The 24871-nt window shown below is 37.9% G+C and overlaps 1 protein-coding gene across 1 annotated transcript in view; it reads left to right on the forward strand.

Annotated features, from left to right (window-relative positions):
• The window catches only part of ALG13 (ALG13 UDP-N-acetylglucosaminyltransferase subunit), a 61263-nt gene that overhangs the window by 22360 nt on the left and 14032 nt on the right, over window positions 1-24871 (forward strand). Inside the window, 18 exon segments of the mRNA XM_047081848.1 lie at window positions 1711-1761; window positions 2489-2535; window positions 3935-4007; window positions 7020-7101; window positions 7305-7467; window positions 9045-9120; window positions 10114-10222; window positions 11341-11405; window positions 11935-12035; window positions 13070-13197; window positions 13868-14114; window positions 14543-14656; window positions 14850-15006; window positions 15326-15446; window positions 17650-17682; window positions 17785-17840; window positions 21647-21718; window positions 23198-23363. Of these exon segments, the coding sequence (XP_046937804.1) occupies window positions 1711-1761; window positions 2489-2535; window positions 3935-4007; window positions 7020-7101; window positions 7305-7467; window positions 9045-9120; window positions 10114-10222; window positions 11341-11405; window positions 11935-12035; window positions 13070-13197; window positions 13868-14114; window positions 14543-14656; window positions 14850-15006; window positions 15326-15446; window positions 17650-17682; window positions 17785-17840; window positions 21647-21718; window positions 23198-23363 (1861 nt within the window).

The following is a 24871-nucleotide window of genomic DNA, read 5'->3' on the forward strand; positions in this document are numbered from 1 at the left end:
ATACTTTCAAATATGTACAAATGGGAAAACCCCTCTGTTCTCTTAATTCTGTGCACAATGCTCTTGAGCCAATATGAATAGTCTTACAAAACCTAATTGTAAGGAAACAAATTAGTTCTAAACATTTACCTTTTCATGTTACAAACTGGTAATAGGTACTCTGCCACTAACAATTGGCTTTAAAACAACTTTTAGAAGACATTTTGCATACTTTGAAGTATTTGAATTCTTATTAATGGAATGAGGTTTTATCAAGGTCTGGTTTGAAGTGTGCCCTCTTGTGAGGCTTTAAAAAAATTTTTTTCAGCCCTTCCAGTACTGTTTGTTTTCTTCTCACTGTATATTATGGGCATTAGCCTGCTGTTCGAGGTTTACTCTTAATTTTCTCAACAGGTTTCAGTGAATCTTAAAACTGTCAAGCCTTCTTGACTTTAAAGCTTATTACCTAGGTTAAAGTTAATTACAGTCTTTACAACACCTGGGGAAAAGATTATTCATGAATTACTTCAAATGCAAGACCATGGTGTAAAACAGTGCATCTCAAGTATTTTTGTGCATACAAATCACCTGGGGATCTTGTTAAAGTGCAGATTCTGATTCAGTAGGTCTGAGCTGGGGCCCAAGATTTCTGCATTGTTAACAAAACTCCCAAGTGATGCTTGCTCTTGTTCCTGATACAGTAATAGTAACCATGTTTTGAGTAACAAAGACTTGTGTAAAATTTTAAAACTTACATGGATAAATCTCAGAATAATCATGCCAAGAGAAAGAAGCCAGACCCTCCCCCAAAGTGCATACAGAATATGATTTTCTTTATATAAAACTTAAGAAAATGCAAACCAGTCTGTAGTGATAGAAAGCAGATCAGTGGTTGGAGGTTGGTGTGAGTTACAGAGGGACACAAGGAAACTTGTGGGGGTGATGGATATATTCACTATCAGAATCGTCATGTCATGATGGTTTCGTGGGTGCATACATGTGTCAAAATGTATTTGTGCCATTTAAATATGTGCAGTTTGTTGTCTGTCAGTTATACCGCAAGCTGTTTAAAAAGGGATTGAGCAAAATTGAAACTTGATCTTCAAGTCCAGTGATAATATATACATGAAACTAGACATATATTCTATTCCCCGAGTTGACTTTTACTTTTATTGAGGTGTATTTTACACACAAATAACATTTACCATTTTAAGTTTGGCATTTTCAGTTTGGGCAATAATACATAGTCCTGCAACTGCCATTGCAGTCAAGATATGGAACATTTCTATTACCCCAAGAAGTTCCCTTGTGCCCTAGGCTTTTCTGAATCTAATGAAATTCCCTTTAAGTTCCTCAGTTTAACTTTGTAAATGCATGTCTCCTGTCAAAATTTAAAGTCCTTGTGATTATTGGGTTTGCATGATTTATGAAAATTGTCAAGTTACTTAAATTGGCATTTCAAAAGAAACTCAAAAGCATTACCATTTGATGAAATGCACTGGTATGTGGATAAGCCAGGACCAATTCCTAGGACAGTTTTAAAGTCCAGCTTTTCTCCACTCATAACTTTTGTGTATGTGCAAATCTTCTTGAGGTGCTGTGCAAAATAGTCCTTGAATACCATAATTGTTGAGCTGAACAAACACCCATTGGAGGGTAATATTGCAGAATATAATCAGATTTTAGTAATGCTATGTATTTGGTTAAGTCAAGTTTGTTTTATTTTTGAAGTATGTGGAGGGATCTTTTGAGAAATACCTGGAACGGTTGGGAGATCCCAAGGTAAGATCAAATACGGGGGTTTAATCTTTTCAGAGTATTTGGAATAGTAAACCGAAGTATTCATTCAGCTGTGTCGCCTTAGCTTTAGTTAGACGCAACCTATTTTCTTAAGTAGCCAGCTGTGTTGAATCAAATAGTTCTTGCAAAAGTTTCGAAGCTGGCAATTGACCTATTTTGTGTTGAATGTTGAGAATTCTATGTCAACAATTTTATCATCCATAGACTGCAAACAGGACAAGCCTAAGTCCTTTCACTTTAATGGGGGAGGAGGGATGGCAATGAATGTTACAAGAGGTCATTTGTTACATTTTTTATTCAACAGTTCCCCTGATTTGTAGTTATCCTTTATGTGGGAGTAAGCTTCATAAACACATATTTAATTAAAAATAATTTACGTGATTAATTCCATAGTTCTGGACTTAGCATTTACTAAATACCTTGCTAACTTCATAATCTTAACACTAATTCCATTTTTATTGTGCCTTTTAAATCTCTCCTATTAACTGTCCTTGTTACTTCATAGTTAACTGAGAAGGTCTTTAGGACTATTAGTTTCAGAAGTTTATGTAAATGAGTAACACAATATCTTAAAACAAGTTATAGTGTGTTCTACAAATTCTTCATTTAAAACGTCTCTAAGCATCCAAAATAACTTGTTGAACTTGCAAAACTTTTACCCGATAGCTACAGAATGTTTTTTAAAAGTTTATGTACTATTTATGTTTAGGAAAGTGCTGGCCAGCTGGAAATAAGAGCTCTTTCTCTAATTTATAAGTAAGTTAAATCTTTTTTTAAAGACTGAGTGCATATGTGTCATTGTGTGTAAAGTTTCTATTAAAGGCTCTTTGGGATTTGGGAATGATCTGTAGAATGAAGATGTCTAAGTAAAGTTAATTTGTGTTAACTTTTGGGTGGAGAGCCTCTAGAGTTTGTGTCCATTTGAATGAAATAAAGGACTTTAAGGAATGCTGGTATTCCTGTAGAAAATCAGAATGTCTATCTTAGAATTCTTGTCTGTTTAACTTTGTGCCCCTTCAATGCATCTTTAGTGGGGCAATATAGCTTCCAAGAGGGTAGAAATTGGTTCTTGAAGACAAAAAGATGTTAGATACTATAGTGGTTTGTAGTCCTTCAGAGGGTTACGGTACATAAGCAGATATATGGTGTATCTCTGGTATTAAAATTTCATAGGAAAATTAAAAATAAAAAGGCTCTTTAGGCACATGATAATGAACATTTTGAGAAACACTGCTCTATCACTTTGGTCCCCAAAATAGCAAAAGTGGCATTTCTGGAAGCTGTGGGGTTGCACAGAACTATTGAAAAATACTTCTCTAATGTAGGATAGAGGCTAGTGGAAATCTTGTTCATTTGAGGAAGTTGATCTGTACATAAGATTTCCTTCACAGTTTTTAGGATGGTGAGATGGCATATACCTTGGTATAGTCTGAATCTTCTGGTTATGGGTACTCATTCAAGTTAGTGTTTTGCAGTCTGCTCATTTCTCACTAAATCCATCAAGAAGTTGTATAGAAGAGGCATTGGGCAGGTGACTAATCAGTTGTTGCTTTTAAGTCAAAGGCCAGCTTTTAAATTGGCTTTCTTTCTTTTTATGTATAGCCCTCGAGCTAAGAATGCTTTCTTCAAAGTTTATAAATGGTTAAATGAAAAGTAGAGTACTGTTACATGGCATGTGAAAATTCTATGAAGTTCAGATTTCAGTGTCTGTAAATTAAGTTTTATTGGAACACAGTCATTTGTGCTTGTTTATCAGGGTCTGACTGCTTTCATGCTACAAAGTCAAAATTGAGCAAACCATACGGCCTGCAAAAGCTGAAATGCTTATCATCTGGTCTTTTACCAAGTAAAATTTGCCAGCCTATGCTTTAAATAAGTGCGGAGCCCCCAAAACTCAGAAACACACATACAGTTGGGAACCTATCTTCTTTACTTCTCCTTTTCCCAAATTAAGATATGTTTAAGAAATCCATGGGACTTTAGAGAAGTTGGCTATCTACTTTGAATTAACATTATTTAGCCTCTTTAAACATTCAGATTATTTTATATGAATAAGGTGGGCAGTGTGAAAGCCCAGATACTTGTTCTTATAAACTATCTTCTTGGATATACTAAATTATCTCTTTTCAACCACCTTTGTTTTCTACCCGTGTAGTCGAGATTTCATTCTTTATCGCTGTCCCGGAAAGCCTCCAACTTGTGTCACAGATAATGGCTATGAAGACAAGGTAAGAAGATGAGTGAATATTTACTAAAATAAAAGAAATTGAATGATGCTGCTGGCTTAACAAGATAATAAATCATTCTTTGTTACCTAATTAATGGGAGGGGGGAAGCATAGTCTAAATGCCAAGCTTCTCCGCCACCAGCCTTTACCTCTCCATTTAGTCATCCTGAGTGTTGTTAGCCACCCTCCTGAACAGACCTTACCTTACCAGTCCTGTAATAGGTTAAAAAAAAAAAAAAAACACCCAAAAAAACCAAACCTCAATTGGCTCCTTGTTGGCTAGGAGATAAGGTTCAAACCTGGAAGCTAGGCATTTAGTCCCCTTTTCATCTTCACTGTCTTACAACCTTAGTATATTTTGATTCCAGATACTCCGACTTACACTTTTTTTCTTTTCCTTTGTATCTCCGATGTTAACTCCTTTGAAACTCCCAACTCCCCTGGAGTTCTTTCCTCCCTTTGTGTTCCCTCCTCTAGCATCACCCAAGTAATTCTAATCACATTGTATTTGTTTTCATGCTTATTTCTCTCCTAAATCTTCAGTTTCTTGAGAGCAGGCCAGTGTGCTACTACTGCCCAGTAAGATGCTTGGAAAATAGTAGGAAGCGGTTTTGTTGGTTGAGAACTCTTAGCCGTTAAACAGATTGTTTTTCAGTATACAGTGTTTCTTCCAAAAAATCTGGGTTTTTTTTTGTTTTTGTTTATCTATTTGAGAGAGTGAGGGGGGATGAAGGGGCAGAGAGAGAATCTTATGCCAGCTCTGCCCTCAGGGTGGAGCCCTACAGGGCACTGGATCCCACAAAGCTGAGATGACCTGAGCTGAACCCAAGAGTTAGATGCTTAACTGAGCCACCCAAAAAGTTTTTAAGGAAAAAACCTTTTATCCCAATTATTTGATTAGTTAGTATAGACTATACAGTAATTGACTTTTTAAGGCTTGTGTCACACCATGGAATATATTTCAGGCAACATTTTTTTAAAACTTCTTAATGTTTGCTTATTTGAGAGAGAGACAAAGAGACTGTGCCAACAGGGCAAGGGCAGTGAGAGAGGGAGACACAGAATCCGAAGTAGGCTCCAGGTTCCGAGCTTTTTGCACAGAGTCCAATGTGGGGCTTGAACTCAGGAACCAGGAGATCATGATCTGAGCCAGTCGGATGCTTCACGGAGCCGCCCAGGCACCATTTATATAATGTTTTTAATGTAGATGGGCTCATGCTAAACATATTATTACTTGTTTTCACCTATCCTCATCAGTAATCTAGATCTACCTCATTTTTTTTTTTACTAGTTTAATGCCATTATATCATACTTGCCTACCCACAAGTATGTATCAGAACTATTATTTTATGTTGGGATACCAATACCACCAGGGACACCTCTTCCAATCAAAATGGAACTTCTTGCCACACGAATAAAGAAACTATACTGTTACCTCTGGAGTTTTTTCTTGCTTATTTATTTAGTTCTGGTTAGCCGGATTCCTTTAACTACTCCTTAACAACTGCCTCCAGTTATTGACCTTTGTTAGTTGGAGTTCCAAGTTCTTCTAGTCCAAATTACACAGGGCTTCTCTGCTCAAAATCTGTTCACTTTCTTTTGGATTAATAAACTCTTAAATGGAAATAACCCCTCAGAGTGCTCAGAGTGGTGTGAAACTTCATAACTTAAACTTTACCGTGAGTTACTTTAGCTTGACACTTGCCCTCAATACTCTGAAATGGTTTATACTGGTGGAGTTGGAATTGTGATTTCAAAAAAAGGCTAGGGAAGAATAATAGACCTGAAGTAGAGAACTTTATTATTGGAAGAAGTTAGCCCAGATTAGGCAGGAAGGCAGCAAATAGGGGACTTGGAATTTTCTGCCAAAGAAGCTCAGTGGCAACATCCTCCCATAGAACACAAGAGAATCCTCTTTGGTCCCTCAGGTTGCTAATACGAGACGTGGCTTCAGAATCAGATAGACTTGGGGTGCCCGGGTGGCTCTAGTCATTTGAGTGTCCAACTCTTGATTTTGGCTCAGGTCATGATCCCAGGGTTGTGGGATCAAGCCCCATGTCAGGCTCCGTGCTGAGCCTGGAGCCTGCTTAGGATTCATTCTCTCTCTCCTCCTGTTCCCCCCCCCCCCCCCGCTCACACTCTTTGTCTCTCAAATAAAAGAAATAAAATAGACTTATGGTTAGATATATCCCTTACTCAAGACAGATTTTTGAACCAAAATTTAAAAAGGTTTTGGAGCTGTTAATTCAGACAGTTTTCATCATACAGAGCCTGCAAGCATTTTTACTAAAATATTTTGGTTAGTAAGCATGGCTTTGAATTGTTTGGGAAAACTAGAGACTAAAGATCAGCTAAGAAATTAACTCCTTTTGTAGCTATCTCAGTCAGTGCCTTAATTCATTAAGAAAGTCTCTTTAGCAGTATTGTTCCTATATAATGTATTCATATATTACTACTCGGTAGAATGGATAACCTTTTGAGTAAATTAAGTCTCCCCCTGCCCTCATGATCTGAGTTTGGAATATTTGGATATTTGACATAATTTCTGCAGTCCTTTTTCAAAGTTAAGCTGGGTCTCTTGACTTCTGTTAGGATTTCTACTAGATTTACTCAATTTGTAAAAGTTCCATATTTTTGCAAATTCACAAATCAGCTTGTTGGCTACATTAATGGGAATGTGATTTAGATTCAGTGTAGCCTTATTAGTGATTTTAATCTTGGCATTTAAAAGTCACTTTTGAGAACATCTCTTTTGAAAGTTATAGCTAGCATTTATCTTTATTCAAATTTCAAAAATCACTTTTCCTCAGCTTTATTGAGATATAATTGGCGTGTTAAGTGAAATGAGTCAGAGACAAGTATTGTGTGATATTACTTAATATGTGGGATCTAAAAAAAATCACATTTTAAAAACAAATTCATTCTCAATTTCTGGTTAGCAATTTAATTTCAAGTAGTTCATGGTTGTAAGATATGTAACATTCACTTAATTGTTCTGTGTGTTTTTCTTCAGATTCTACTGTGCTATTCAAGTAATGGCCATTATGATTCAGTGTACTCAAAACAATTTCAGTCAAGTGCAGCTGTTTGCCAGGGTATGTGAAAGCTTTACAAATGGTTAGGTGTGTTTCAGATGATTTTGTTTTCCCATCTTTAAATTGAGGGACCCACTGTAAGTAACTCTTCTAAGCTGTTTTGTTGGCACCTATTGAAATTGTATACTGGCTTATGGCTGTTTTCACATTGTCATAAAGAGATCTTACTTTGACAGTTGGAGTTTTGGCTTTTTTTCCTTTAGCTGTACTGTATGAAATTCTCTATAAAGATGTGTTTTTTGTGGATGAAGAAGAGTTGAAGACTGCAGTTGAATTGTTTCGAAGTGGTTCCAAAAAGAACAGAAACCATGCTCTGACTGGCAGCGAGGATGTCCATGTTGACTACAAGAGTTCAGCTTGTAATAGGTAATAAAGGGAAAAGGGGTGTCAACCTCAAGATCAACATCATCATTTGAAAGTGGAAGGGGCTTGGCATACCCACACATATGTATGTGGAGATCCATTTTCTATTGGGGGAAGAGAAATTTTACCAAAAAGATATGTTGTATTTTGAGATGTTCAGGTTTCGGAGGTTTGATCCAAGTTAGAATCCTTTTTTTTTTTTTTTTTAATTGCTAGAAGTGACTTTAGAACTATGTAACCCCGTGGTTCTCAAATGGTGCTTGTTAGGAAGGCAGATTCTTGGGCCTAGTTTCACAAAATTTGAGGTGAGAGTGGGGCCAGGAATCTTCTTTTTTTTAGCAAGTATATTCCAAATATTCTGATGTAGGTAAGCTGTGGACCATATTATGAGAAAAAGCTGATTGTAAACCAGCACTATCATTTTGTTAGTTGGTAACTGAGATTCACAGTGGTTACTTGAAGTAGCACACATCCAGCTAGTAGAAAAGAATTTCTCAGACTAAGGGGAGTTTTAAGAGCCTTTGAGTGTCTGCCTTTGGTACTTGCTGGAAATATAGATTGTGGCCTCTGAGGAAACAGCTGGTGTGTCAGAGATAATAAAGTAGGTGTTGTCTTCTATTTCTTCTTGATTCCTACTTATGTGAAGGAAATTCATATAGGCTTGGTGCCAGTCAGGTGTCAACCTTGTCTTTTTGTCTTGATTGCAATTTTTTTTTGTAGAAGAGAGGTTTTTAAACTTACTTGGGAATGCAGGGAGTGGCACTCATGCATCAGGGTAAAAGTTGCTTCATTCTTCACTGATGATTTGTCCTAAGGATGTCCGGCTTTGGGCAATTATAGTAGTAAAAAAAAGCAAAATGTACTAGTTACCTATTGCTTCATGACAGTATTACTACAGATTTTGCAATTTAACACACTTATCTCACAGTTTATGTGGACTAGGAATCTGGGCACAGCTTAGCTGGGTCTTCTGCTTCGGGTCTCACAAGACTGCAATGAGGTTGTTGGCCAGGATTGAGTTCTTCCCTGGAGTTTTGACCGACAAAGGATCCACTTTGACACTCACATGGTTCTTGGCAGCATTTAGTTCTTGAAGCTGTAGGACTGAGAAATGTGTTTTGTTGTTGTTGCTGTTGTTGTTTTGCTGGCTGTCAGCCTAAGGGAACCCTCACCTATTTGTCACATGTGGTTGGTGAACATGACTGCTTGCTTCCTTATAGTCAGCAAGGGACCAGCAATACAGGCACTACGTTCTTATGCAAAATAATAATATACATCTTATCTATTAAGAAGCAAACTTGAGGTAGGGGAATCCTACATGGATGTGAACACCAGGAGGCAAAGATCATAGGGACCATCTTAAGAGATGGAGGTATGAAATATAGGAGATAGTCTGCTTAAGTATATTGTAGTACATCCTAATAAAAAGGAAGCATGAATGTAAATGTTGGGGTGAAAAACCATTTGCCTCATTTTTAGACCTTGAGCTAGTTTACCACTAGGTGGTGGTATAGTCATTAGACTTAAAACTCAGCTACTGCCTTTATATAAAGCTCTTTGTTCTAAATCTTTTCAATTAGGAGTGAAGAGTTGGGTGCCTGCTGCAATGTTGAAAATACACCAGAGGGGTGCAATCAAGGAACAGAAGAAGCAAAGGTTTGAAATTTTCTAGGCAAAGAATTCTCATAATCTTGGCTTGTAGCATCATAACTTAAAAGGCCTTAAGTTAAGGTCAAGCAGTCCAATCTAGTTATATGCGGTGGGGGAGGAGTTTGTGTTTTCCTTTGTGGAAATTTTAATCTTAAAATGTAAAATGGGTGCTTAATGTTGTCTGAGTATTTATTCTTAATGGAATTGTATAGATTGTTTTCAAAGCAATCTCTGAACACTTTAGAATTTTCAGAAGCTGTTGTTTTCAAATTAAATATTACAAATCCAGTAATAGATACTTTGTGATGAATCTTATGGATGCTAAGGTTTTTCTCTGTCATTAAAGTATGTGATGCTTGCCCTATTCTGTTCAAAGGAAATAGGTAATAATCCTGTTTGAAGAAACAGGAGAAATTTTTACCGTCTTTATAGTCCTAAAATCAAGCAGACCTTTAGTTTGAGGCTAGCTCAATAGGGCAAATACTATTAAAATAATGTTTATTTATGCCCCAAGTTCTGGGAATTTGGGAACAGTAACTATTGGATATGGTGAAATTCTAGGAAAGCAGAAGAAAAAGGAAATTCCTTTGAAAGTTGCAACAGATTTTGACCAAAATGAAATAGAATTTTCAGGTGATTTTAGGGTACAAGAACACTTACACCTCTCTGTGTATATCAATATGAGATTTATTGAATAGCCTGACTGAATCTTTAATCTTTGTGTTGCATTGATTTATGTGAGATGTATCCTCAGTTGTGGCTGCTTTCAATATTTCCCTTCTGCCATCTAAAACCTTTTAGATTATTTGCATATTGCTTCTTTAATCTCCTGATTTTTAAAATACGCAACAAAACTTACTGTGACATTTAATTCTTTTTTTAATAAAGAAGGAAAGGGAGGCATATGTACATAGTTAAAAAAAAACAACTTTCTTTCTTCATAGAAGGAACTTTGAAGCTAAGGATGATGATTTTGTAGCATGATTATTTTTGTTTTAGTCTCCAGAGAGTCCATCAAAGATGCTCTTCCCGTATAAGGTGCTTAAAGCCCTGGATCCAGAAATCTATCGTAATGTAGAATTTGATGTTTGGTTGGACAGCAGAAAAGGTAATGAAATATTGACAGCATGCTTTTGAATCCTGACCTCCAGGGGAAAAAATTTGCAAATTATTTCTAATGAGATGTTTTTAATGTACTGTTATAAAGGACAGCCTCCTACTTTTTAGCTTACTTAATACATGATTTTGAATTGAGAAGAGGAAACATAGAAGTGGGGAAGAATCTTTTAGAATACGATGTTTATCTGGGACTTTTAGTTTTGCAAAGACTGTGGAGATACCCTTTAGATAACTTTGAGTACCCAAAATATGTAACTGTAAATAAGCTTATCTTAGATTTAAAGTGTTAAAACTACTCACTGATAAATGAATAGGTCAGGTGTCCACAAACTGGCCTTTAGAACAAATCTTCCCTGCCACCTGTTCTTGTGTGGTCTGTGAGCTAAGAATGGTCTTTATATTTTTAAATGGCAGAAAAAATTGTAAAAGAACAGTGTATTTTGACACATGAAAATTATATGAAATTCAATTGTCTATAAGTAGTTTTATGACAGAATTGAGTGGTTGTGACAGGGTCTGTATGACCCACAAAGCTTGAAATACTTACTCTTTACAGAGAAAGTTTGCCAACTGTTGAAATAGGTAATTGTTTATGACTCCCTATAAGAGAACTAAGTTATTCAAATTTGCCCTTAAAGTTCTGCCTTCAAGGTAGCCTTTTAATGTTTCATATTCAACTTCTTGAACCTTGGTGAACCTAGGTATAATTAGCAGTCTAACGATCTAGAATGAGGTGAAGACACAATAAGTTGTTAAAAATAATAAGATGCTTTGAAGAAACTAGGTAGTGTTTGTTTTTCATTGAGGTGTGTTACTATCAAGTTGTTTCCATTGGTATAACTAAGATTATAGCCTCCTGATTTCCACCTGTGTTTTATAGCACCAAACTATTTTGGCAGGTCTCCTTAAATTAACCACAGAAATAACCTGTCAAGAGTAATGGAATGACCCTTTAGGACTCTTCCCCCACCAGTCCTGCCCCCAGGTTTCAGCTTATAGTAGTAGCATTGTCAAAAACACTGGTAAATGTAAAGTAGAAAATTAAGTGGTGTAAAACGGGAAAGGAACCAGTTCAGTTGAGCTTGAATCTTCATTTTCTTTTAATAGAACTTCAAAAAACTGATTACATGGAGTATGCTGGGAGACAGTACTATTTGGGAGACAAGTGTCAGGTTAGTTCGTCCTTTAAAAACTCAGTAATTTGGGGGCGCCTGGGTGGCTCAGTTGGTTAAGTGTTCAGGTCTTGATTTCAGCTCAAGTCATGATCTCATGGTTCATGAGATGGAGGTTCACATCGTCCTCTGCACTGACAGCGCAGAACCTGGTTGGGATTCTCTCTCTCCTTCTCTTCCCTCCCCCTGCTCCTGCTCACTCACTCTCTCTAAATAAATAAGCATTAAAAAATTAGTTTTTCCAAGGTTGCAGTTTTAGTTCAACAAAGGTCATTTACAAAATGCTAGAAAAAAATTTTTAATGGTTGTATTAAATTTTAATTACAAGCTTCTGTGAGATGATGTAAGGATCTTTTTTATCATGTGCCACATCTGTTGAGCCAGACTGGCTGGCAGTGTTTATTAGCAACTGCTTTGATAAGTAGACACTGTACTCTGGGGGAGGAGTTGTATTTTTGTTTGTCAGAAGCCAGATCTGGCAAAAGACTTGAGATTAGATGTATGTTTACTGTCTCCTATTCTCTTTCAGGTTCGCTTGGAATCAGGTGGAAGATATTATAATGCTCATATTCAAGAAGTTGGAAATGAGAATAATTCCGTAACAGTCTTCATTGAAGAATTGGCAGAAAAGTAAGAATACAATAGTTTGTTGTATTACTAAAATCTTTGGCTCTTGATGCCTTTTTGTAGTAGTAAATTGAGAATTGCCAGGATGCTAGTAAGAGATCCAGAGTTACATCTGGTACCAGCTTAAGATGACTTATCTCAGATTGTAAAAGCATATGCTGAAATATGAAATCTCAGTATACTTGTATATAAAAGTTTCCAAATCCCTAGGCTCTAGTCAACTTACCAGAAATACTAAATACAACATAATTCTGGTATAAAACCATTCATACTAATTGGAAAGCTGGTTTGCTAAACAAGCTTCTGCCTGTACCAAGATAAGCTAGTCTGGTAATTCTCAGACTTTAACATGCCCCAGAATTACCTAGAGAGCTTGTTAAAACAGATTGATGAACTCCATTCCCAGGGTTTCTGGTTTCAGTATATCTGATGGGGCCCAAGAATTTGAACTTCTCAGTAATTTCCAGGTGATAACTAATGCTATTGGTCCACTTTGAGAACCATTTAACTTGATTAAGCTGCCCTTCTAACCAAAAACTCAGTAGCTTAAAACAAGTTCATTTCTTGTGTTCATTTAGCATTTCATAGTGTGTCAGAAAAGGGGATCCAGGCCATCAAAGGCTCTATCTAGACCCATTTCCATGATCATAGGGGAAAGAGGCGAACATGACAAACCACGTGGTGGTTCTTAAAGCATCTCCTTGTGTTTTATTGGCCAAAGTGGATTACATAGCTGAGCCTGAAGTCAATGGGATGGGAAACTATCATCCTCTTCCAAGGAAAGGCAACAAATATTTGTAGACTAGTCTGTCACAGTCTTTCCTCTGGAACGTGATATATGCTACAAATAGCTGTGAAATTGTACAAATTACTCTTAGGTTTTCTAACCTAAAAAGAAAACCTCACCAGGGTAGCAAGTGTGTCAACAAGTTTAAGTAGAAAATGCTTGAAATGAAGTGGATGGGTGAGGGTATGTATATCCAGTGAAAATTAAGTCTGTGTTGCAGTGGCTTTATGGTGGTATCTTTAATTTTAAGGCATGTTGTTCCACTGGCTAACTTAAAACCAGTTACCCAAGTCACACCTGTTCCTGCCTGGAGTGGTATGCCCAGTCGGAAAGGAAGAGGTTACCAGAAAATTTCCGGGGGCTATGTCCCAGAAATGGGTTTGTATACTGAAGGTTTTTATTCTTGACCCCTTCTTAAGATCTAACGGAAGTCTTGTTCTCAGGTAGAGTTCAGCATTACTGACATTTTGGTATGGAAAACTTTGCTGTGTGCAGCTGTCCTATGCATTGTAGGTTGCTTAGCATCTTTTGACTGTCTGCTAGATGCCAGTAGCATCTTTCCCACAGTTGCAACAACCAAAAATGTCTCCAGACATTGCCACATGGGTCTCAGGGTGGGGAGGGGCAAAATTGTCTGGTAGAGAACCACTGTTCAGGGGACTTTGTGCTAACAAGCTGGAGTAGATTTTAGACTCTAAAACTTGAAAGGATTTCTCAGAGAACTAGGAAAACACCTCATAGAAGCAGACATTCTATTAGCCATAATTTCTGGGAAAATAAGTAATGTAGGTGACTGAATGACTGTGTTTTGATGAGCAAAGCCACCTGAACTAAAGATAGTGTGGAGATGTCCATTGATAGGGGAATTTGCCTGCTGGTTTTGCCCTTCCAAATGGAAGATCTAGTACATCCTTAAAAAATACAGTCATTACCTTCCTGTATTTATTTGGTTTGTTCCCTTAAAAATTCTAGGCATTTGGGTGGGTGGGGGGGATTGGATCTCTTGGTTTGGTTATGAAGCTTATTTCCTACTTTGTTTGCCTGAAAGCTATGTCAGAGATGGACATGAAGCAACGGAAGAAGATGTTCAAAAAAGTTAGAGGAAAAGAGGTTTATGTGACTATGGCTTACGGCAGGGGAGACGCCTTCCTCCCGCCCAGGCTTCAGCACAGCATGCATTATGGGCACGACCCTTCAGTGCACTACGCACAGACAGCTGCCAATGTCCTGTCTAATGAGCATTTCCATCCTCAACATCCACCTCAGAGACAAGGTCGGGGATATGGGATGCCCAGGTAAGGCTTAATTGACTTCCAAGGTAGTGTACATCTCTGTTTAGGTATTGTGAACAATTCTTAGACAGAATTAAAGTAGAATTTAGAAATATCTTAATAGTTTAGCTTTCTTTTATAATCTTTGCTTAGTGGATGGAACTGATGTGTACTTAAATTTTTTTCAAATGAATTTATTGTATTCTCACTGAACAAATACGGAATGGTTGAAGAGATAAGCTAGAGCTATCAAGATGAGTGTCGTGGATATGGCACTGTATCCACTAATAATGGATAGGCTTAATACAAGTAGTGAGGGCAGAACAGCTTTTTCTATTGGGATATTTTTAGAAAAATGTGTTAATTCTACTTAAGTGCCGATAACGTGATAATTCTATTTAAATGCCAATTACTAGATAAACAGTTTTGTTTTCCTTTCCCTTCATTCTTAGGGATTCATCTCGCTTTATCAACAGGCATAACATGGAAGCCCCTAAAGTTGGTTTTTACCCTGGCCCAGGTAAAAGGTGTTGCCACGGCTATGATAACTTCTCCTATAGATCTCGGTAAGTGAATTTTAAATGTTGAAAATCAGAAAATGGGCAAGTTGGGCTTCATTGCTGAGTGACAAATACATGGATTAAATTTTTTTTAGTGTCAGCATTGAGATGTTTGAACTGTTATTTAGAAATTTGGAACAAGTTACCATACCATATTTTAACTTTTTTCCCCTTTTCTCTGAACTACTTAATACTTAAGTTCCTTTAGACGTAGTCACCGCCAGATGCATTGCATGAACAAGGAGTGCCAGTATGGCTTTGCCCCAGAGAATGGACAGATGCCCAGGGGCGTAGAAGAAACCATTACCTTTTATGAAGTTGAGGAAGGGGATGAGACTGCTTATCCAACTTTACCTGTAAGTAGGTCAAAGCTTTAATCAAAAAGCTGTTTACTTTTTCTCTTATTTTTTTTTAAGTAAAGGCAGTGTGGATATGTTTTAGCTTTTTGAACAAACTGCAAATTAAACACGGAAACCTTGAGCTTTTATCTTAGAGCTTTTAAAGATGGGAGAGGAGAACTTTTAAAGCTATTTTTAGAGAAAAGGAGTAGAGGTGGACAAATACACTTACCTTATGGGCTAATATTTTGTTTTCTTGATAATTTTCTCACATATTTTGATTCTAAAGTACATTAAAATACAGCTTTTTTTGATGAACTGTGTGTCTTTGGTACAGAGTCATGGAAGGCCCTCCACACTGGTTCCTGCTGCTTCGCGATACTGTGTTGCAAGGCGAGGACATAGCTCAGGCAAACAGACCTTGAACTCAGAAGGGGCCAGTGGCCAGAGTCACAATGGTGAGTCAGTTACAGTTAAATGTCTCTTTAAAAGAGGATTCTTGTGGCATTAGTCCTCAGGGCTGTGAAGTAGACTTAACAGGTTTTGGTTTTGGGGTCTCACACTGTTCCAGTAGCTCATTTTGAATGAGTTCTCAGTTCTTGTCTCAGAGCTTTGCTAGGATTTTGAAGATGTCTTGGTCTTTCTCAGAAGGCCAGACATCTATTTCTATAGGCCACCACATCGTTATAACTTATTTTCAGCTCTCTGCATAGGTCTTTTAGTGAGTTTTGATTTGGTGGGATTTTGGTATAGGAAACATCTGTTCCTTATGAGCAAGGCACTTCTGTTACGGTGAAGACCATTTGTTTGTATATTTTAGGCTTTTCTGTGACTAGCTTCTATTGTACAAAACTGCTATAAAACAGTCTTTGCCCAAATAAGTCTACTTGACTTAGAACTTTACTATTCATTGTATCCTCTTGGTCATCTACTGTACTAAGTATATTTATAATTTAATCTATTTAACTGTATCCCTCAAAGGAATTTGGTACCCTTGTTTGTTATATGAGGAAATTGAGGTTCAGAGGGTAAATGACCTGGCCAAAGTCGTACCTTTAGTAAGTGACAGAGATTTAACTTTTTTATAACTGCTTTATTTAGATATAATCTACATAGCATATAATTCACCTGTTTAAAAAGTGTGCAGTTCAGTGATTTTAGTATAGTCACAGCGGTGAATGACCATCACCACAATCAACTTGAGAACATTTTGTCACCCCAAAAAAGAAATCCTGTACTAATTAGCCGCTCCCCATTTTCTGTACCAACCTCCCTTCCCCGCCCAGCCTGAGGCAACCACAAATCTGTTTTCTGTCTCAAAGGATTTGCCTATTCTGGACATTTCATACAAGTGTAATCATGCAATATATAGTCTTTTGAGATTGGCAGAGATCACTTTTGAATTTGGGTTTGTCTGACACTAAAGCCTATATGTATGTTCTTAACAGTTGTTAGGGTGTCTCTCACTATGGGGTGTGCTTATTTTTACCATTTTATCATAAAATGATCCGTAAGTGACAATTCTACTCAAACAATTCTGGAGGAATTGGGTGGATTAAGGCAGTGTGAGGCAGTCTCAGTGACTTGACTTAGCAGTCAAGTTCTTTATTTTCTTGTATGTTCTTTCTACTACTGATGTAGAAGAAAAAAGGTATTTCTGGGAATTTAATGAGGACAAAACATCTAGCACAAGAATGATCTGTGAAGACTTTGTCCCCATGCATGTGCATGCATGTGCTGAAGGGTGTATGTTCTCTGCTCTTCTACTCAGCATGACCCTTTTGTCTTTTCCCTTTAGCTTGGTGGGTACCTTCAGATATACTGCTCACCTGTAGTGGCATATTCAGAGTAATCAAATCTTTGTTCCCACTGTAAATCTTGCTGTCTGGAGTGGTTGCATGTATGTGTTTGATAAGTGACATGTTTAAGAATCAAATCCAGTTTTGACCTGTGGGGTTTTATTTGGTGGAAAACTGTCCAATTGATGATTAATTTTCTCTGCATTTCAATGGTATTGTAGTCTTAAAGCAAAATACTTTAGTTCACTGAGCATCCTCTGAGAACAAACCAACTTTAAAAGTATTATTTACTTAAAACAGCCTGAGAAACAGATGAGGCATGATACACCCCTTTAATGTCTACTTAAGCAAACTATGGGTCATACTTAGTACTTTACAGACACCATTTACTATATATATTAAGCACCATGTTCTGTTCTTTTCATCCCCTATGAGCTGGGTACTGTTACCCCTGTTTTATAGTGCAGAAATTGATGCACTATAACCCACTTAAAGTGATGTTAAGTTCTCTAAGTCAGGATTCAAATCTAGACAGCCCTAACTCCAGAGCCAGTGAATTTAATCGTCGTACTCTACTGCTTGACTGGAAAGATTGGATACAGCTCTGGGTTTTTCACCTCTGCCTGAACTCTTAAGAACTAAGGAAATTTTCAGAGGAGGAATTTGTCCTGTTTACTGTCAGAAGCCAGGGGGCTTCTATATCTGTTAACTGGTATGAAAGGTCAAATCACCTGTTTCAAGGACATAGACATTTTAGTTTTGAATATATATCCATAAAACTTGAGAAAAAGCAAGTGCTGGCCATCTGGCTCTGCTGAGCTGAAAAGCCCTACATAAACACTTCTTCTGTCTTTTTTTATAGGGAGATATCATGAAGATTATATTTATCCTTCAGGTCAGTGAGATCTAGATATACTCTGACATTCTTCATTGTTTATACAATTTTAAATTGTAAAATAATGCTCATGTTTTACTTTACTTTGGCTATATTCTCTAGAACCAGACTATGAAACTTCAGGTGTTTATAGCACAACTGAATCTACAGCAAACTTGGTAGGTATTTCATAATAATGGCAAGCACTTCTGTCTCCTGTGTACTAGGGCACTGTTCTCAGAGCTATATATAGAAATATATTTAAATCAGAACAACCCTATGAGGTAGGGTTTCACTCCCATTTTGTAGATGAAGAAATTAAGACCCTGGTGTTAATGTATTTAGAGATCGTCCTAATGTGTTGATATAAGAGGAAATTCGGACACTGGCAGTGATGATTTTTTTTAGGGGATTTTATTATGATTTTTCAGTAAGAGTGGGCCACAAGTCTTAGTAACTTCACATAACAAAAGTTTGTTTCTTGGTTCTGCTTCACGTCCACTGGAGGTCTACAGGAGGGCTCTGCTCAGGGACTTGGGCTGATAGAAGCTCCATTAGAAGGGTAGTGAATGATGCACTGGCTCATAACAGCCTCCACCTGGAGATGACACATGTCACTTACTTTTTCATCTGCCAGAGCATGCTCCACTGAAGAGTGTAATTTCTATGTGCCTGAAAGTCAAAAAGTTTGAAATATTTAACAGCACTAAGGACCACAACATTCAACTCAAACTCCCTCCCACAGGCAGATTACTTGCTTCCACCTCAAGGGAGGCAATCTAGAAATCTTATTCAGTGTAATTAAACTCAGAGCCCAAGGTTTCTGGGAAATGTGTAGTGTTCTCTGAATTGGGTCCAGATGTGGCTCATCTTCATTTGGAGGCCTAAAACCAAAGATACAAAGTTATTTCATCCCTACGCACCCAATTTACAGTGGTGGAGCCGACTGAAGAATGGCAGTAAAAATTCCCATTCAGAAAGAGGGGAAAATGGGAGAAACACAGTTCATGGCCTGTAGGTGACATCCTGGACAGACAACCTAGACATGGGGACTCTTCCCTGGAGAGGCTCTCTGATTCATTGCTTTCTGGGGCTCTTGGTTGCTCCAAGGCCCTTCTTTCCTTGGCCATATTTGAAGTAGGCATTGGAGAATAGTCCTTCTCGGCAGCTGAGGAGCTTTCTCAGCCTGCTTCTCATTCAAAGAAAATTGGAGCCCAAGGCTTGTTTTATCTCAGTTGGATGGTTTTAGTTCTCATAGTGTCTTTGGCTGCGTGATTAATTTATTATGCTGCTTCTCTGTTTGATTCCTATTAGTTTTATATGCCGGTAGCCATACTGACATTTCTTGTTCTATAGATACACTACTTAGATTTGCTATAATTTGCTTTCTTATTCCTCTCTGTCTCTCTCTCTACTTGATTGCAAGTACCTGGGCTTCTCAGGGATGGAGGAACCATACTTTTAGAGGCTTTTCCGTGAGCCATTTTGTCCAAGAGCAAGGATTCAATGGATATTGCATCCTTAGTTGGACACATGCTTTGAGATATCTTAATGTAGTCAGATTTTAACAGTGATTTGAGTTCTGCTTCAAAGCCAAGTTTTAACTGCTCTTCATTGTCCAAAGCACTTAATCAATTTTATTTTTTTTTTTAATTTTTTTTTTCAACGTTTATTTATTTTTGGGACAGAGAGAGACAGAGCATGAACGGGGGAGGGGCAGAGAGAGAGGGAGACACAGAATCGGAAACAGGCTCCAGGCTCTGAGCCATCAGCCCAGAGCCCGACGCGGGGCTCGAACTCACGGACCGCGAGATCGTGACCTGGCTGAAGTCGGACGCCCAACCGACTGCGCCACCCAGGCGCCCCTTTTTTTTTTTTTTTTTAAATTTTTTTTTTCAACGTTTATTTATTTTTGGGACAGAGAGAGACAGAGCATGAACGGGGGAGGGGCAGAGAGAGAGGGAGACACAGAATCGGAAACAGAGCACTTAATCAATTTTATATTTTACAGTTTGAGGTTGAAGCAGTTACCTCTTCAACCCTGTAAGTCTCTGTATTCAAGGATTCTCTATTCCGTTTCATTCCTGCCTACAAACTACTTTTTCTATACACACCTGTCTTAAAATAGGTTGCTAAACTCTGCCAACAGTAATCAAAACACAAAACGAACATTGTTTTCCAAACCTCCCCTAGGAGCTACAAGCTCATAATCTCCTTTTCAAGTGACATTTTTGTTACAGTAGCACCCTACTTCTAATTACCAAAATACCATTTCAGTACAGCTAAGTTATGCTACAGTAACACTCCCCCCCCCACACCCCAAATCTTAGTGGTTTAACACAGGACAGTTGTTCTTGCTAATCCTGTGTCTAGTGTAGGTTGGTAGCAGGCTTTTGTTTGTCATAGTCACTTAGGGGACCCAGACTAATGGACATGGGCTTTCACAGGTACTTTGGAGAACTAAATAAGGTAATTGAACACTGGCTTTTAATACTTCTGCTCGTATTTCATTGACCAGATATATCACATGGCCAACCTAACTTTAGATGGGGCCAGGAAGAACAGCTGACCATGTACCCCGAAGGAGAACTGGGATATTTTTAAGAACTTGTTCTCTAGAATAGAGAACTTTGTTCTCTAACTATGGCAAATCTTAATTTCACATACTGAATTTTTGTTTTCACTGTTCAGGTGATACATTTTAGGAATGAAGAAAACTATGATATGTGATTCTCTTCCCCTTATTTCTCCTTCCCTTTCCTTGTCCCTTCTAGAGGAATAGTTTTTCCCCCCACTCTGCCATTATTATTCTCCTCGTCGGCTTTTTATGCCATTTCTTTAAATAGCCACCCTAGTGATTTCACTCCAGTGAAAAAGCAAGCAAAAATCTCACCATCCAGGTTGACAAGAGTAGATACTTAATTTCTTTCTGTCCCTTTATCATTTGTCACGTGTTCCTTTTTGTTCTGAATTTCCATTATCATACATCCTGGGTAACTTTCAGTCCCTTCAGGATGTGCTCCACTCCCACACCCCACTCACCAACGCTGTAGCAAGTTTTTAAGTAATTTTTATCACAGCATGCTGTGGAGAGAGGTTCAGCGCAGGACTTAAAGATGTCCAGGCTTTAGAGCCTTGTAACAAAACTGTGAACATTTATTGAAACTTCTTATTTCTGTGCCCAACTCTCAACTGAATCCTTCTGTAGAATTGTTTAACATTCACCCTGGGCTTTCTGAGCCAAAGCCAAAGTTTGCTTTTTGGCAGGTGCGTTGGGTGTACTTGAGCACAAACTTTAGAAATGTGCAGTCTTAGATCCACGTTAACTTGGGCTCATCTTTGTCACAGTGTGGTTCCTCTTGTTTTCTGCGATTACTTCCCTTGATTCCCTCTATGTTACTTTCATTATTAAACCAATTTCTGCTGCTAGGTTTTTTGTTTTTGTTGTGATGACTGTTTGTCCTGCTTAGCTCTGAGCCTTTTAAAATCTTTTTTACTTTCACAAAGAGGGTCTTGAACCAGAGGGGAGTGGTTACTTGGAGTATACTCACTCCATCCTGCTTAGATAGGATACAGCTGAATAACCAGATATCCACCCTTGTACCAAGCTGCATCTTTATTTGGAATACTTGCTTTTAGCAACACTGTTCTTGGTCCTACCGATTTCGAAGCTTTTAAGGCAACAAAGGCCACTGAGAAATGTTTAAATTACAGTCCTCTATTACATTTTAGTACCTACATTGGACTAGAATTGGATATGATCAGGATCTCTGTAGATAGGAAATAGCACAATCACCTGAATCAGGCACTACAGTGATACCTTTTGGAATGTTCTCTTAGTAGTTGCTTCCAAATCTGAATCCTTTCAGGACAGAGCACTTTTCACCTAATTTAAGAAGATATTGAAATAAAGCAGATCTTTTATCAATGTGCTATTTGGTTTCTTGATTCACCTTATTTAACTATACTTCTGTATTCATTAAAGTCTCTTCAGGACAGAAGACCATGTTCTATGTCTCCTCAGGACACAGTTACCTCATACAACTATCCCCAGAAGGTAATCTTCATAGTGTTCTCAAACAATCAGTTGGGGGGAAATGACTTTTTTCCTTTTTGTTCTCCGTGCCCTTCATCTTATTTAAAAAACCTTTTTTAATGTTTGTTTATTTTTGAGAGAGAGAGTGAGTGTGAGTAGGGGAGAGGGGCAGAGAGAGAGAGACAGAATCCGAAGCAGGCTCCAGGCTCTGCGCTGTCAGCACAGAGCCCAGTGTGGGGTTTGAACCCACGAACCATGAGGTCATGACCTGAACCGAGGTTGGATGCTTAACCCACTGAGCCACCCAGGCTCCCCAAAAAGAAGTTGTTTATATATATATATCCTTATCTTAACTATTATTGTACTTTGTGGTGCCTGGCACAGTGCTTAGTAAATTCATTCAACAAATTGATAATCTCCTGTGTTCTAGACACATTCTGTGTGTTGGCGTTTGACTACTCATAGTCTCTTTATTCCGAACCTCTTATATAATAAGCAAATTAATATGAATTCGCTGTCAGTTTGGTCATTTGCTGAAACTTAAATGTAAAGAATACAGACTTGGCATCAAAAAGGTAGCTGAAACCATAGGAGTGAATAAGATCATCCTGGGAAAAGGAAGAGATTGAGAAGAGCATCCAGAACAGAGCCTGTAGATCACCAAATTTTAGCAGATAGGTAGAGAAGGAATAGCCAAGGAGGGGGTGGGGAGAGGAGAGTGTATTATTCTGGAAGCCCTAGTAAAAGAAGGTTTCAAGGAGCAGTCAAGTGTCAGTTGCTGCCAAAAGGTCAGGCAACATAAGGACTAGCAAGATTCTACTAGGATATGTTGCGATGAAGACCACTGGTGACTTTGAATTCGGTTTCTGAGGACCAGAATGGGTAGCAGCCACACAGTGATGGGTGGTAAGAAAATGGAGACTGCATTGAGAACAGTGTGTTCAAGAAGGGTCTGTTGTTATTTGTTGAGCATATCTCTGTGCACAGCACTGTATTGAGTGTTGTGGCCTAATCAGACAAATCAATTGCAGTCACATGAAGCTTACACGCAAAAAAGCAAAGTACCTTTTCTATTAAAAAAAATTAAAAACAAAGTGCATTAGCATGGGGGAAATGGACACACATGTAAAAATAAATGTAACAGTATCTGGATAACACGTAGGAAATGCAGAGGTTACCTGTTTGGGGAGAGGGGAACTAGGCAGATGGAGGATAGGGGTTGGAAGGAAACATCCCATTGTATATAATTTCATACTTGATTTTTGAATCTTATTAATGTATCACCTTTTCAGAAAAATAATAAATTAAAAATTTACAAATCTTAAAGGTAATTGTGGTCTCCTAAAAGAAATAATCTTATTTATATAGGGTTTACATAAAGATTAATTTCTCAGTGTTGTCGTTATCAAAATACACTGTATCCTGAAATAGAGGATCAGAAAAGAGCCTCCTGGTGTTTGAGAAATCCCTAAACTTTAAAACTTTTTTCTACACTTACAGGTGATGGCAAATTCTGCAGCAGGTGCAGCTTCCTGTGCCAATAATGTTCCAGCTCCAGTCTTACCTAGCTGTGCAGCAGCTAATGAAGCTAGTAGTACCGCTTCAGCCTCCTCACAGAATGCTGTACCACCTCTACTCGTGTCTCCATCTATGCAAGGCAGGCCAGGTAGGTTGTTAGTGGTTGCTGACTTGGGGAAGCCTCTTTTCCTATTCGTGAACACGCATAGAATGACAATTATAGTGATTAGATAGGGCTACTTTAATTTCTAGTATTAAATTAGTTTAACCTACTTAATAACGTATGTTCTGTAGTTGAGGAATCCTTGAAATTTGAGAGCCAGGATTTCAATATTTATCTTGGCTTTGATACGATTTTGTAGCTGGAAACTTCGAGGACTTTACTAATTTCTTAAACTTCCAGTTTTATTATACAGGAATGAAAGTAGAGATGTTTCATACTTCACAGAATTCCTGAAAAGTTTGCTGTGAAATATATTTTTATATAATCATTTTCTCATGAAAGAATATAGGCTCTAGAATTTAAGAAATTTAGGTTAGATTCTTGGTTTTGCATCTCATTAGCTATGTGATTTTGGACAAGTTATCAAGCCTTTTCGTAGCTTGGGAGTACTGATAGTACCAATTTATGAAGTGGTTGTGAAATTCTAATGAGTTAATACAATTTAATGCTCTCAGAATTCTGAGAAGGTGGTGGCAAAAACAGGATAGCTATTTAATCTGAGGCTTCAAATAAAAATGGAAGTAGCAAAACCAAAACCCGTGGACAACATTTATAATAAAATTAGGTGACAAGGTATCCCCACACACCCCAAAACTTAAGCAGGTAGAACAAACCACCAGTCCCAGGACTGCATGCTATCAGTTTCTATGTGGGAGCAAGAAGATGGAAGGAAGCATCGGGGATGTTGTCTGATGGACCTGGGAACAGGAGAACCCCAAAAGAGCTAAAAAGAATTCACTGGAAAGTGGGGCAGCCAATTCGGAAGGAGCACCTAAGACTGGGAAGGGATTTGATCTCTCCAGTACTAGGTGAGTGCTTTGGGTACATGGTAAAGGAAATGAAGGGCTTGGAACAATCTGGCCCCTAAGAACTCTCAAAACTGACCTGCCAGGGCTCCCTTTTAAGATAGTACTCCTCACTGGGGATAAACTGTTGGGAGTGAAATCAGAATTGATCAGGACAGGGAAAAGAGCCTATCCAGACTGAAGATGAGAACAGAGCCAAGGAATCCTAGAAAGCAGTCCTGGGTTTGAACACTACCAAAAACCAGAACGATCCTGTATCCACCTCATTCTAAAGTTCGTGAAAAATAATTTCACGTAATGAAGCAGTAAGGTCAAATCCTATACTAAGATGTTTTAAGAACAAAAAAGAATAACCTGTGTATAGGCAGTAAAAACATGTCAAGAAATGTGCTCACTAATGCAACTAAACAAACACCTATTTCAGAATGAGCTAAAGATCAGATAATCTAAAACATTAGAGTATAACTAATTGGAATTAGAATAAAAACTTAAAAAAATAACCAATCAGAATTAAAAAAAAACTCAAATTAGGTGACAACACAGGAAAGCATTAGAAATGGCAGAAAGTCATTTCAGTACTGAAGACTGAACTATAAAGGACATGATCAGGTATATACAAAGATGATG

This window comes from Lynx rufus, unplaced genomic scaffold, assembly GCF_022079265.1.
Source record: "Lynx rufus isolate CCGP_SWC_20201006 ecotype Redwood Valley unplaced genomic scaffold, mLynRuf1.p SCAF_19, whole genome shotgun sequence".
NCBI lineage: Eukaryota > Metazoa > Chordata > Mammalia > Carnivora > Felidae > Lynx > Lynx rufus.